At 53.8% G+C, this 13,776-nt stretch overlaps 1 protein-coding gene and 2 long non-coding RNA genes across 4 annotated transcripts; 1 reads left to right on the top strand and 2 right to left on the bottom strand.

Moving 5' to 3' along the window:
- Window positions 1-13: 13 nt before the first annotated feature.
- CNN2 (calponin 2) lies at window positions 14-7,511 on the bottom strand. The gene is made up of 7 exons (XM_019744167.2): window positions 7,354-7,511; window positions 3,718-3,839; window positions 3,189-3,255; window positions 2,950-3,087; window positions 1,871-1,987; window positions 1,599-1,745; window positions 14-1,014 (listed from the first exon to the last, which is right to left on the bottom strand). The coding sequence occupies exons 1-7, from the start codon at window positions 7,414-7,416 to the stop codon at window positions 739-741; spliced, it is 930 nt and encodes a 309-aa protein (XP_019599726.1). The 5' UTR covers window positions 7,417-7,511; the 3' UTR covers window positions 14-738.
- Window positions 7,472-11,938, top strand: LOC109453958 (uncharacterized). Of its 2 annotated transcripts, XR_012497968.1 has the most exons (4): window positions 7,472-7,606; window positions 8,220-8,399; window positions 9,775-10,762; window positions 11,726-11,938. It is a non-coding gene; the product is annotated as an uncharacterized LOC109453958 (long non-coding RNA). The 2 variants fall into 2 exon arrangements; XR_002138408.2 differs by having other exon boundaries at window positions 9,775-11,938.
- On the bottom strand, window positions 11,141-13,731 carry LOC141572655 (uncharacterized). The gene is made up of 3 exons (XR_012497970.2): window positions 13,307-13,731; window positions 11,752-12,998; window positions 11,141-11,240 (listed from the first exon to the last, which is right to left on the bottom strand). It is a non-coding gene; the product is annotated as an uncharacterized LOC141572655 (long non-coding RNA).
- Window positions 13,732-13,776: the final 45 nt, after the last annotated feature.

The raw sequence follows: 13,776 nt of genomic DNA, 5'->3' as shown, positions 1-13,776 counted from the left end.
AACTCTCCCAGCATATTTTCCTAAAAAGAGGTTTTTATTGCCTTTGGTCCAGTCGGTATTTCACATTATCTCTTGGCCCCAGGGCTCCTGGGTAGGGCTGGTCCCCTGGAGGGCCTGGGGGGGGGGGAATCCCTGTGCAGTACTTGGCAGGGGAAAGGGGACAGTATGGAGGAGGGTATCCGACTTTGCCTCAACCACTCAGAACTCTGTTGTCGTCTGGGCCTCAGTTTCCCCACTGGGCCCCTGGGAGGGTCCTGGGGAAATCCAGTCCCTCATGATGCCTAAAATGTCTCAGGAATGTAGCCTGGCTATCTCCTATGGGACCTACTTCCTCCCCAGCACCACCCCCTGCACAATCCCCACCCCATCCCCCTGAAAAAAAAATTGTTTCATTAAAACTACCTGAAACTTGTGGGTACAGAAACCACAAACTGATCTGATCGGCAGAGAAAAGGGAAGAGGGGCAGAAGCAACCGGAAGCCATTTGGGGCCACTTCCCCTCCCTGCCCAGGTTTCTTCCCCCCACACAGCTCAGCCGAAAGCCTGATGGGAAATTTGCTGCCTGGATGTGCCCTGGCAGGGACCCCCACCTTACACACATCTGGATCTGGCCTTCACCCCTTCCCCACAGACCCTCAGCTGGAAGCACTTGGACATGTAGAAAAACAAGATGAAAACAAAGAAAAACCCGAAAACCCAGATGGGGCAATGATGTGGGGAGACACCTGCACAGGCGCCTCAGTAGCCAGCATCCTCCTGGTAGTAGGGGGGATACTCTGGGGCCGCCCCTGTGCTTGGGCAGTCACCAGCAGCCCCTGGATGCCCATCAGCCACTGGGCCTTGCGGGCAGTACTTGGGGTCGTATATCTGCCGGCCCAGGCCAAAGACTTGGCCACTCTGGTTGGCGCCCTGCGTGTAGCCCATCTGCAGTGACATAGAGGAGTTATCACACTTGTCGGTTCCCAGCTTGGTGTCATAGATGTGCCGCCGGGTCCCAGGAGCTGTCATGCCCACCTGCAGAGGCAGGAGAAAGCCTCAGGGTGAGAGGGAAGAAGTGAAAACAGAGGCCCTGAAAGGAGAACTTCCCCCAAATTCCCACACCATCACCCACTATCTTTACACGCACAAAACAAACTCCTATGCATGCTTCCAAGCCCTACTCAGACACCCTCTTTTCTGGCTCTATGCTGAGTTGATTTCATTACCAGGTGACCCTCTCCCTTGGAGCCAGGGGTGTTTGGGTCCAGTTCTCCCTGCCAGCCAGGAAGCACCCCGGCTGGAGCTGAGGCCTCAGGAGAACCTGTATACTGTGAAACCACCATCACACCCAGCAGGAAAAGTGAGAATTGCAGGATCTAAAAATTTCAGTGTTGGGTGGGCCTCGAGGTAATCCCTGGAGGGAAACTGAGGCACAGAGCTGGGTAGTAACTTCCCTGGGGACACAGCAAGCTGACACACAGAGACAGAAAAGGCACTAATACGGAGGCAAGAGGGAAGCTCAAAGCAGGGTTGTCAGGGGAGATCGTGAGTTTTCAGGAGGCCCTAGAAACCTCTAGAGGAGACGGGGTATGGGTCTGGGGGAACTGGGTGAGGCCCACCTGGCTGGCACACTTGTTGGTGCCCATTTGCAGGCTGATGGTCGAGTGGTCCATGGGTGGCAGGATATGGTTCTTGGGGTCGTACAGATGCCTTCTTGTACCATACGCAGTCATGCCTGACTGGCTGGCACACTTGTTGGTGCCCATCTGCAGGGAGGCGGACAAGAGTTCAGGCTACCCGGAAGTCGAGAAGCCACTGGGTGGACAGGGCCTGGGTCATAGCAGAAGCCCACCACCAGTGGGCCCCAGGGCTGGAGGGGCCTGGCACCCACCTGGAGGCCAATGACACACTGTCCCGCCTTCATGGTGGCATCATCGAAGTTCCGCTCTTGCTTCTCTGAGTATTTGACACCGATGTCCACACCACTGTACAGCCCCTTTGTCTTGGCCTGGAGTGGGGGGATGGTCGGGACCCTTGAGCCAGGCCCAGTGTGAGACCCAGAGCAGGACCGGGAATGGGTTGCAAACTGCCCCCCCCACCCCCCGCTTACCACCCAATGCCTCAAGTGTCTCGGACTCAGAGGTCCTGATGGCCCCAGCCTTCCCGTTGCTCAGGTCAAGAATTTCAGGGGCATCCTTGCGGACCCCCTTTCTCATTTTCCATCACTTTCTACCCAAACTCCCAGCTCCCCCATCCAGGTCACAGTCACCATCTCGGTCACCATCTCTTGCCTGGATCCCTACCCCAGCTCCTCTCTGCTCTCCTAGTCCCCACTCCCCACATGGCAGCCATGGAGGCTCCTGAAAATATTCAGGACACCATGCCTGACGTGAGAATTTCCTTCCCATTCTACATCAGGGCCATGCTGTTCCCACCTCCTGAAACACTGTTTCAGCCCACCCCGGTCTTAGTTTAAAGACCCCATGCATTGGTCTAATTCGTTCTCTTTCCTCCAGGTATGTCTCACAATCTACAACCTATTTATAACTTATAAAAAAATGAAGAGGGGACCCTCATGTAAACTCTGAATGATAATGAGGTATGGATGGAGGTTTGGCAACTGTAAACATTTCCCATTCCGGTGGGGATGTGGGTAGTGGGGGAGGCTATGCACAAGAGGTGGTGGGGGACTGGGGGCATATGGGAAATCTCTGCATCGCCCTCTCAATTTTGTTGTGACCCTAAAAGTGCTCCAAAATAAACATTTTTTTAATTAAAAAAAACTCGTTTATTGTCTACTTCCTCCATCAGACCGTGAGCCCATAAAAGGGTGACTGTCCTGTTCACCATTGCCTGGTGTTTCATAGGTGCTCAGAAATATTTGCAAAGGAAAGAATGAGAGCACCTATAAATCTGCATCAACCTCGCTGTGGGGCTTTGGGTAGGTCACTGCCCCTCTATGGGCCTCACCTTCCCTGCCAGGGCGAGGAGAGACACCTGCACCTGTGTCATGTTCCCACTCTCAAACAGGTCGTTGGCCTCGAACAGGTCCACGGGGTTCATGCCGTAGCTGACCATGGCCTTGATGAAGTTGGAGAGGTTTTCTAGCTGGGAGGAAGCAGGAGAGGGGCTGTGAGGGGACCTCCGGCTACCCGCTGATCAGAGGGGGTCACCCCACCCCATCCTTGTTCCACCCACCAGTTCCTCACCTGATGCCAGTTCTGCATGGAGCGGTTGACCTTGGCGACCGAGCCTGGCTGCAGCTTATTCATGAGCCTGGGGGATGGGGATAAACAGGGTAGGGGGAAACCAGGAAACTCCATTAACATAGGGGAACCTCACTGCCTCTCTCTGGACCTGTTTCCTCTCTTACAATGTCATATTCACGCACAAAGCAAAGATGTCAAAGAGTGACGATAGGTGTTGCAAATACAATCCAGAACCCCTGATTTTTGGGAGTGAATCTGGGAATTCCCATTCACATTTTTAATGTGCAAACCACGGAATGTTTGAACAGGATGAAGCAAAGAAAGGCTTCCAGAAACTCTAGGCTCCCTCATAAAAGGAAGGGCATAAGACAAGAATGCTCCCCATTAAAGGTCCTTGACAAAGCAATAACACAAGAAAAAGAGCCTAAGACTCATTGGTGGAAAGCAAGCAAGCTTCAAACAGCATGTGGAATGTTATCACAGCACATAGGACAATCGAGGTGACGAGCACATGCCGACACACACTCACGTGCACAGGATAATTCCATCCTTCAGACCCTTCTGGAAGTCGGGGCCAATAGACATGCCCGTGAGTCCCTCGATCCAGCTGCGGAGTTCCACCTCCTTCTGAGGGTCATATTTGGACAGGAGCTAGTGGAGCAGACGGTTGGGGTGAGAACACCCAGTGGATGTTCCCTAAGGCTCTTGATGGGGTGGGGCCAGTGGCTCCAAGGGAAGAAGAATCAGAGGGGCCTGGAGGACCCCACACCACAGAGCCGACCCTCCCTTTCCCATCAGCTAGGACACTCATGGCAGAGATAAACCATGTGACACACAGACACACTCATATCTCTCACTGACAAACACTGGCTCTAATCCACTTCCAATGGTGCCAAACCACACACAGCAGCCAGCAGGGCTCTGGCAGGACCTGCCCCACCCCCTCTAGTCTTGCTCTCCCTGCATCAGGGACAGACCCTTCTGTTTCCACTTCCAGTCTGTGGATATGCCTCTTCTGGACATTACCTATAAATGGAATCACACACTGTGTATCCATTTACCCATTTGATGGACATTGGGGATGTTTCCACTTCTTGGCCATTGTAAATTGTGCTGCTGTGGATGTTCACGTAAAAGTTTTGTTAGAACACCTATTTCAATTCTTTTGGGTACATACCTAAGAGTGGAATTGCTGGGTCGTGTGGTAATTCTGCTTAACTTACTGAGGAACCACCAAATCTTTCTGTGCCTTGAACTGGCCACGCCAGTTACTGGCTTAGGGCCTTTGCATGTGCTGTCACTTTTGACTCAGACGCTTACACAGCTGGGTCCCTGCCTTCCATTCAGTCACAGCCTGGAGGTCACCTCCTTGGAGAGGATCCCTGACCACCCTGGCTATGAGGGCCCTCGTCGTGTCCCTCTTTCCCTGACCCTGCCTCACTTTCCTTCTAGATTTTATCTCCACCTCGTCATATGACACAGCTCCTCGCTTACGGTCCAACCCTCCTCAAGCTTTGCCATCCAGCCCAGTGCTGTTTCTGGATAAAAGTGCTCATGGTCCCCCATCAGCACATATCCATTGCCCAGACCCCATTCCCCGTGACATCTCAGAGCACCAAAGGCCAAGAAAGTTCAACTGGCTAGAGCCCAGGGAAGCCTCCCAAAATCAACGAGACCCAGGACAGTGTGGGCAGACTCAGTTAGCCCCAGAGCAGCTCCTTGGAGGGATGGTAAGAGGCTGAGTCTGGCCCCCTTTCTGCTCCTGAGCCTTTGCTCACAGACCTCCACCTGGGAAGGGCCTTTCTCTTCCTCTCCTCACACCACCCCAGGGTACCCAGACCCCAGAGCTGCCCTTTGCAGGTCCAATTCCTACTCTCACATTTGCCCCCAAACCCCTCATGACCGTGGACAGTTCTCTCCTCATGCCTCAGTTTCCCCATCTATTTTTGGAACTATTAACATAAGTCTCCTGAACCCGGCCCCTGTCTCCTGGTGGCTGCATATAAAGCCCTGTGACATGGAGTCAGGGCTTAGCTGCCTGGAGTGCTGGGGAGACAAAGGCAGGAGGCTAGCCGGCTAACCTGATCTGCTGGGCTCAGCCCCTAAGGCCAGTCTGCTGGTTCCCACGGCCCAGGGAGCAGCCCTGCCCATTCGAGGCTTTGTCCAGCCTGAGAAATGGAGGCGGGGGTGGGGGGTGGGGCCCACGTCACGTCCCAATGACTGAGTTTGAGAGACGGGGGCGCCTGGAATGCCTGCCCAGCCGGGCCCTGTCCTTGACAGCTTGTGGGGGCTGGAGGAGCCATCGTCCTGGTAGAGGTACCCGAGGAGCCTGGCCGTCCCTGCGAACGCAGCCCCTTCCTCCCCCGCTGCCCAGCAGCCTGCAGTACATTCCTCCTTACCACAAACTGCCAGGAATGTAGCCGCCGCCTCCCTCAAAATCCGCTAAATTGGGACCAGCTGTTCCCAGTGGTCTAAACCCCCAGCCTGGCTGGGAATCGAGTGGTGATGGCTGCTCAGAGAGACACACTGGACCATCAACCTGCCTCATGCCATCCCAGGTAAACTGAGGCACGGTAGAGGTCTCCCCCATCTTAAGCTGGTAAAGGGGACAGGGCTGGGCTCAAAGCCACAAGAAGCTGGTTTCCAATCCGGGTGTGGCCCCTGAGTGACCCTGTCAAGCTGGTGGGTGCCCCACCCACTCTCCAGAACTGGAAACTGAGGCCTGGTTCCCAGGAGCCTTTGACCTTACTCCACCCAGCACAGGTATTAACCTGCCCCCATCACACTACATCCCCAGAAGCTGCCCCGCCCTCACCCACTTCCTGCTGCCCTGGGGGAAGACACGGGGTCCAGGAGGACCAGTGGCCATCAGGCAATGGATGCAGCAATCTGGGTTCCGGTCCTGATTCTGCCCCTCACAAGCTGTGTGGTCCTGGGCAGCTCAACAGATGTCTCTGAGCGCAGTGTGCAAACCGTGGCCCCTCAACTGCCTTAGTGCTGGATGGGGCAGCATGCCAGGGGCCTGCACAGGCAGCCCGGCAATGTTCACCCATGGATTTATTGCTGGAGGGGGGAATTGTGCATTTAAGGGGGGGGGGGGGGTCTGGAGCCTGCTGAGTGGCCGTGCTTGGTTCCTTGGCTTCCAAAGGGGTAGGGTCGAGTTGTTGCAGAATTCTCCCTCCTGTCCTTGCGCCCTAGGATTCTGACTGCAGGTGCCTGTTGGGAGCCGGAAGGGTTGTGCCCTTGGTGTGCCCAGGCCGGCTTCCTTCCAGGGGTCACATTCCCAGACACCTGGTGGGATGACGTGGGGGGGTGCACAGGGATGGCAAACACCCCTCCAGCTGGAAGGACTCTTGCTTGTTAGGCCTGGGACATCCCCCTGGGTCTGGGACCACCCCTTGCTCCCTCTTCCCTAGATGGGCCCTACTGTGTGACCCTCCAGAAGTGTCTGCCCCTCTCTGAGCAAGAACCACAAACGCTTTCTTATCTATTCCTGGCCCCCTCCCATGTTTCCAGGTCACAAAACCTACACATTTTACGGTCACATTCAGGGGACCCCATGTGTCCTGTGGACCCCTTTGCTGTGCCTTTAACTTTGTCAGATGGAGACAAAGAGAATGTACAAGGGAACAGCCCAGCCGGCCCTCTCGCTCCAACTTCCCCTTGGTGCTACCCCTCCCAGGTGTAAGAGGTTATTAAATTCCTGTGGGGGAGGCCTACACCCTTCTGAAAAAAAACACACGGCCCTGCGCCTTTCCCCACCAGCAGCTTAAGTGGCCCCAAAAGCAGAAGTGTGGCCAGGAGATAAAGATGAGACTGTTGGGCTCCCCTCTCAGACCCTAAGGTTATTCTCAGGCCTTGAAGCGCTGGAGGAACCCGGGGCTGTGGGGTTTAGGTGGGGGAGGGCTGGAGAAGGGGTCAGAAACAACCACTCCTAGATGCTGGGGGCAGTGCCAGATCGCGGACCTCACTGCTCCCTAGAGTTGAGGGAGCCTCGGGAGACGCCCCCAGAACCCCAGATGTTGGGGAGGAGGAGGGTCACTATCGTCTCAGGTCTCAGAGCCACTGCGCCCCAGATGTCGGGGAGCCTGGCGGGGCGCCCACCCCTACAGAAGTCCGAGGGTGCGAGGCCTCCGCAGGCGGGGTCGGAGCGCCCCTCACTCACCCGGTTCTTAACCTCGGCCGAAAGCCCGTACGAGGGCCCCTTGTTGAACTGCGTGGAGCTCATGCCAGCGGCGGCGGGGAGACGCGACGGACCGACAGCACGAGGGGTGCGCCGACGGGGGTGGCGCGGGCTCGCGGCCCGCCCCCGCCGCTGATTGGCCCCTGGCGCACATGTCCTTATAAGGCCAGGACGCGCCGGATTCCTGCGGCCACGGACTTCCTGAGCCCCCTCAGCTGCCCAGACCCCCGCCCGGGTGAGGCACTCCATCCTCTGGGGCCCGGAGGGAAACTGACGCAGAGAGGGGCGGGGGAATCTGGACTGACAAGGCATGGCACAGCTGCCCTCGCCAGTAGGCGGCTGTCTCACCCTTTCTGGGTCTCAGTTTACCCTTCTGCCCTATGATGGAAGAGGGGGAATTGTTCAGTGGGACCCCAAGTCCTTTGAGGCACAAATGAGGACCCCTCTCTGCCACTTAGAGGTGCCTCCCACTCTAGCCCCCCATCCTGGGAACTTCCATAGCTGGTTGGTGGACAAGGGAACTAGGGGGCACCACAGGGGGTCATTGGAGCTGGGGGCTTTGATGGATGAGTAGAATTTTATCAGTCCAAAAGGGATTAGTAATAGTATTCTTGCCAGAACAAAAGGTGCAAAGACCTAGAGGGACTGACAGTGGTTGAAAGCATGTAGAGATCAATCAGACAGATTGGGGAAGTGGGGCTGAAAAGAGGCCTCGAATTCTGGGCTGAGGGATGATGGGGGGGGGAACAGCAGAGAGTTGAGGTCAAGAGATACCCCGGGGGTAGGGCTGAGGTGGTATCTCCTGACCTCAACTCTGCTGTTCCACCACCCCCATCACCATTTCACAGGTGAAGAGACTGAGACCCAGAAGGGAAGAGACTTGCCCAACACCATCCAGCTAGGACTTGAACCCTGAAGAAAGGAGCCATCAGATAGATGGAATGGGACTATGACAAACAGAAAAAGAGTAAACAGATATCCAAGGAGTAGAGTGCCAGAGGCAAGTGCTCTCCAGGGAAGGGGCAAGGGTGAGTCATTTCTGAGCCCTCACAGAGCCCATTTTGTCAAATGTGTCAAACTCCTACTCATACTTCAAAACCCCATCTCCCATGTCCCCCCTTATATGCTGCTTTCCTTGACCCCTCTAGTGGAGCCCCCACTCCCCTTCCGGGTTCCTATACCTTGGGCCCCTCTTTCTGTCCTGTACCTGCTCCCATGAGGCAGGGGACTCTGTGCCTGGCTCTGTCTTCCCATGAATGGGCGGGGCCAGACCTAAGATCTCCTGAGAGCCAGCATCACCTGATGAAGGACTGGCTCCGAGGTCCTGTCACAGTGCTTTTGATGAATGAATAGGTGTGTGAATGAATAAATGAATGAATGAGTTACTGCACAAGTGAATTCATTTATCCTGTTATTAATTGGTTGATTTATCTGTACAAGCAGACATCACCTATTGAACACCAACTGTGTGCCTGGCCTGGTACCACCTGCCCACTGGCAACCCGGGCAAGCCCCTCAACACCACCCAGCCTCAGTCTCCCATCTGTGAAATGGGCCTGCCTCCCAATCACTGATATTCACTGAGTGCCCACAAAGATGCCTGGGACATTGTAAGCACCCCATATGTGCTGGGCAACTTGAATCCTGGCACTTAGACCAGTGCTGATCAATGGGACAGATGGCACAAGTGCCCTACTCAATATTGACTGCCTCTGGCCTCTGGCTACACGACTACTGAGCACTTCAAGTGTGGTTGATTTTAATTAATCCTGACTTAAAATGAAAAACCAATACTGGGTCCAGTTTTTGGAAAATGTCAAAGTATATTTCAAACAACTCAGGAAGGGACATGTGCTTTTTCCTTTTCAGTGTTTACAAAATCTAGATACAGGTGAGTGTTTCAAGGACACGTGAGAGTCTGCATTGAGATGGGCTGTGAGTGGGAAATAGGCCTGCTTTCAAAGATGTCGTACAGAAAAAGGTGTCAAATACCTCGTTTATCTTTTTTCATGTCAGTTACATGTTGAAATGATCATATTTTTGAGATATCAAGGTATGTGAAATCTATTACCAAAACTGTTCTCTTTTAGTTCTTATAATGTGGCTACTAGAAAGTTGAAAATTATGTGTGTGATTTGTCTTATATTTCTACCTGCAAGGGCTGTTCTAGATCTGTGGGCCAAATCCAGATGCTGCTTTTATCCTTTTTATTCTTTTTGTTTTTTGGTGTGGCCCGTGAGCTAAAAATGATTTTTACATTCTGAAGTGGTTGAAAAGAATAAAAAGAACACTATTCCACAAAGCATGAAAATCATAAAATATTCAAATTTCAGTGTTCAAAGTTTTTTGGACTGTTAACGTGATGGTGTTAACCATTATGCGGGGCTCTCTGGCTTTTTACAGAAAACCGTTTGCCGGCCCCTGGTGTAGGCTCTCAGCCTCCCAGAACCCCAGAAACCCAGACTTGGACGTCCCAGAATGGAAATCCCGGAGTTCTGGAAGCTAGACTATTATCCAGGCTGACCTCAGAGGCACTGCGGAGTCGCGTCCAGACCACTGTAATAATAAATCTAGATAAGATGTGTTATAACCTTTTTGCTGGTGGAGGGTCTTGACTTCCATTTGTAAAAAACACAACACCTGTGAAGCACAAGAAAGCAAATGCAATAAAATGAGGTGTGCCTATTATTCGAGAACATGGACCTGAGGACCTCAGAATGATAGAATTTATGATTCTATGTAATTCTCCAACCTCAGCGCCCCCACCTTGGAGTCTGGGTTCAAATCCCAACCCCTCACCTGGCTGTGTGACCTCGTGAAATTATGTCAACTTCTCTGCGCCTCATCGCCAAAACTCCTGCCTGTGAAATGGATTTATGAAATCTGACAATTAAGTTCGCGAACTTGTTGCAATGATGTTGCTAACCTTTTTTTGGTATCAGAGGGATTATTCATTATGAATTTGTGCCAACTGGACAAACAGTTAACCAAGTTTACTATTTGGAAGTGCTGAAAAGGCTGTGTGAAAAAGTTAGACGACCTGAATTTTTTGCCAACAATTCATGGCTCTTGCATCACGACAATGCACCAGCTCACATGGCACTGTCTGTGAGGGAGTTTTTAGCCAGTAAACAAATAACTGTATTGGAAAACCCTCCCTACTCACCTGATCTGGCCCCCAATGACTTCTTTACCCAAAGATAAAGGAAATATTGAAAGGAGGACATTTTGATGACATTCAGGACATCAAGGGTAATACGACGACAGCACTGATGGCCATTCCAGAAAGAGTTCCCAAATTGCTTTGAAGGGTGGACTAGGCGCTGGCATCGGTGCATAGCTTCCCAAGGGGAGTACTTCGAAGGTGACCGTAGTGATATTCAGCAGTGAGGTATGTAGCACTTTTTCTAGGATGAGTTTACAAACTTAATTGTCCGACCTTGTATGTGTGAAACCTGAGATAAGGGTTATTCAGGCAACACACGTCAAAAATCTTAGGAATTTTGGCCTCAGCTAGGGGAACCTGGCAGGGATTCCCGGGCCTCTGCAGCAGCTGGTGCCCTTGACACTATGGCACGCACAAGTCTGCCCACGACCCCTGGAGAGACTGCAGGGCTGGAGGACCTGGGGCTGCAGAGGCCTCGGGTGCTGCGCTGGGTGGGTAGGCCCAGAGGTCTTGGTGGCTGGGCACAGGGGCTGCAGGTGTGGTCAGGGCCCTGGGGCCCCTTCCCAGTAGCCACCTTGGTGGCAGGGAACCAGTCCCTGCAGTGTCAGGGCTGAAAGGCTGGGCCCTTCAGCAGGGGCTTTGAGCCGTAGCTTCAGCCACTCTCCTTGCTCTCTGCAAACAGCCAATGTTTGCTCCTGGACACCTGAGGGTGGAACAAGCATGATGAGGGGACAAAAACAGCAGTGGTAACAATGGTCTCAACCCAGGAGCCTGTTAACTGGCATAGGGAACCTCCCTTGCTCACCATCTGCCATGGCTCCCCATTGCCCCTCAACAAAAGTGTGCTCCAGCCCCCACCCACTCCCCTCTGAGCTCATCTCCCCCATACTCTGCTCCAGGTGTGGGCCTTCTCCTCACTCTGCCCTCTGTCTGATGCTCTCTCTACCTGGTTCCTTCACTGTACTCCTTCCAGCCCCTGCTGGAGGGTTGCCTACTCAATGAGCCCCCTCCCAAACCCCATGTTACTCTCAACCTGCCCCAGCCTGGCTCCTGCCCCACTACTGCCCCCTCGGCACCCCGCCTCCCATATCCCCCCCACATCCTTCGAAATCCAGCTCAGCTTCTTACTTCCCCATTGTTCCCAGAAGGGCTGTGTGGCATTCGGTCCCCCTGTCTCTTGTGGTTTAGATTTAGAACTGCCTCCCACCATTTACCCTTCTCCAGAGGAGACCAGGCAGTGGTCCCACCGCTGGCGTCGCAGTTTGGCAAAGTGGTGCTTGGGCCCTGTGTTCCTGCAACGCGGAAGTCAGCAGTACATGCGCGGACGGATACAGTAGCCGTTGGCCACATGGGCTATGTCAGCACACGTTACCTTCATAAAATAAATTGTTTAAAATCCTGCTTCTTGGCTGAACTGGCCACATGTCCTTGCTGGGGAGCCTGGGTGAGTGATGCGTTAATCGCTGGACATATCAGAGACTCAGGCGCCCCCCACAGTGGGGCTGGGTGTGCTCCCCAAGTCAAGGGGACGACCTCCGCCTTGCCTTTACATTTGGAAAGCCAATTTTTTAGTTCCATTGCAACTGACAGATAATCTGGGGATGATCTATAATAACTTTAAGAGTGTACATTTATTGAGCCGCCTACTATATATCAGGCCTGAATGAAACATGAAGAGAATGACTTAGGCCTTCGTGGTAGCAGGAACTGGTCTATCCACTCACCACTCACGGTGCTGGGCTCCCAGGATTATGAGACCCGCTAGGTAGGTCGGGAAGGTTCTCTCAGCCCCCACATCAGAGCTGAAGTCACCTCCCTCCCTAACCACCCGATCCAATTCAGAACAGTCCCCTCCCCCACCCGTCCTCAGAGGTGCAGTCTGTGCCCCTCAAGGTGCGACGCTCACCGTCAGGAACTAGACCCGACACCCCCTTGTCTGTTTGCCTGTTTCCATGCTGGTCCCCAAGTTCTGTGAGGGCAGGAACCCAGCCTGTGTGGCCACCACTGTGTCCCTAACACCCCCCACATGGGCCCTGGGCGCTGTAAGCTTGTTTCCCTGAACCCATCTGCAGCAGGCCTGGGTGTCCATTGTCCTTCCCCAGGGTGTCCGCTCAGGGTCCTCGCCCCATGCCTCCTGTCTCCTCCTCCTCCTGCCCTTCCATGCTTCCACGTGGCCAACCCCATCCTTGAGTTGAAGAGTATAGTGGAAGCACCTGGCGTGTAGTAGGTGCGGCAGGCACACGTCCCAGCCTGGGGCAGCCAAGAGGAGATCATGACTCTGGATCTGAGAACTACCTCAGGTCCCGAGCACTTTTCTGGGCCACTTGTTTGCTTCGCAAAGTCCTGTCCAGTGTCGCCCTCCATGGACCAAGATCTGGCGGGTGGCATGTGGCAGATGCGTCCTATGCAGCATGGACAGGAGTCTGGGAGCAGGAGACGAGAAGTGATCTGTCTGATCAACCTGGCTCACAGAAGGAAAAAGCCATGTCAAACCTTAGAAATGAAATAGTTATTTTACCAGCAAAACTGGGTTTACTTGGGGATGGCACTCGAGTTACAATTCGAGACAAGCTGGGAGAATAAACGGGAGAGTGTTACTTGACAGAGGAAAAGTAGGAATGGTGGTTAGGAACAAAGATTTCATTAGAAGAAATCGGTTGTGGTTGTGGTGGTGGCTTCCTATGGCTAGGTGAGGAGAGACTGGGAAAGCGGCAAAACGCGGCCCGGCAAAGCACACTCTGCTCTCACGCAAGCGCATGCTCTACTAACTGCTCGTCACCAGCCGGTGATGTTGCTGGCTCGGGGCGTGGCATCTCGCTCGAGGTCTGTCCAATCGCCGACCTCCGCAAATGAAAGGAGAGGCAGGGCACGTCGACGCTCTATTGCGCCAAGGGGTCTTTCCGCTTAGGGCAACAGGCCCGGTAGGACACCAGGGGCTGCCTGGCGTCACAGGGTGCTGCGTGGGGCCCCGCAGCGGCTTACAAAACGAGCACTGTTCCCCGACAAAACGAGCGGCGTTCCCCCGGCAAAGATATTTAAAGGCCATAAATAATATTATTTCATAGTTAGAGTGACTTTTCCATTAGGCGTGGCTTTCTAGAGTGCCACGACAAAAACCATCTCCTACCGTCGCTCTTATTTAAGTGTCTTTGACCACGTAACACCCTCAGATGTTAACTGCCCGAAGCGCGCCCTCGCAGCCGCGGAGGATTGTGGGGGGCAATATGCAAAAGAGCAGG

This window comes from Rhinolophus sinicus, chromosome 15 (genome assembly GCF_057876585.1).
Source record: "Rhinolophus sinicus isolate RSI-liver-muscle chromosome 15, RSI-T2T, whole genome shotgun sequence".
In the NCBI taxonomy this organism is placed as follows: Eukaryota; Metazoa; Chordata; class Mammalia; order Chiroptera; family Rhinolophidae; genus Rhinolophus; species Rhinolophus sinicus.
This window is presented reverse-complemented; position numbering and strand designations above follow the sequence as displayed.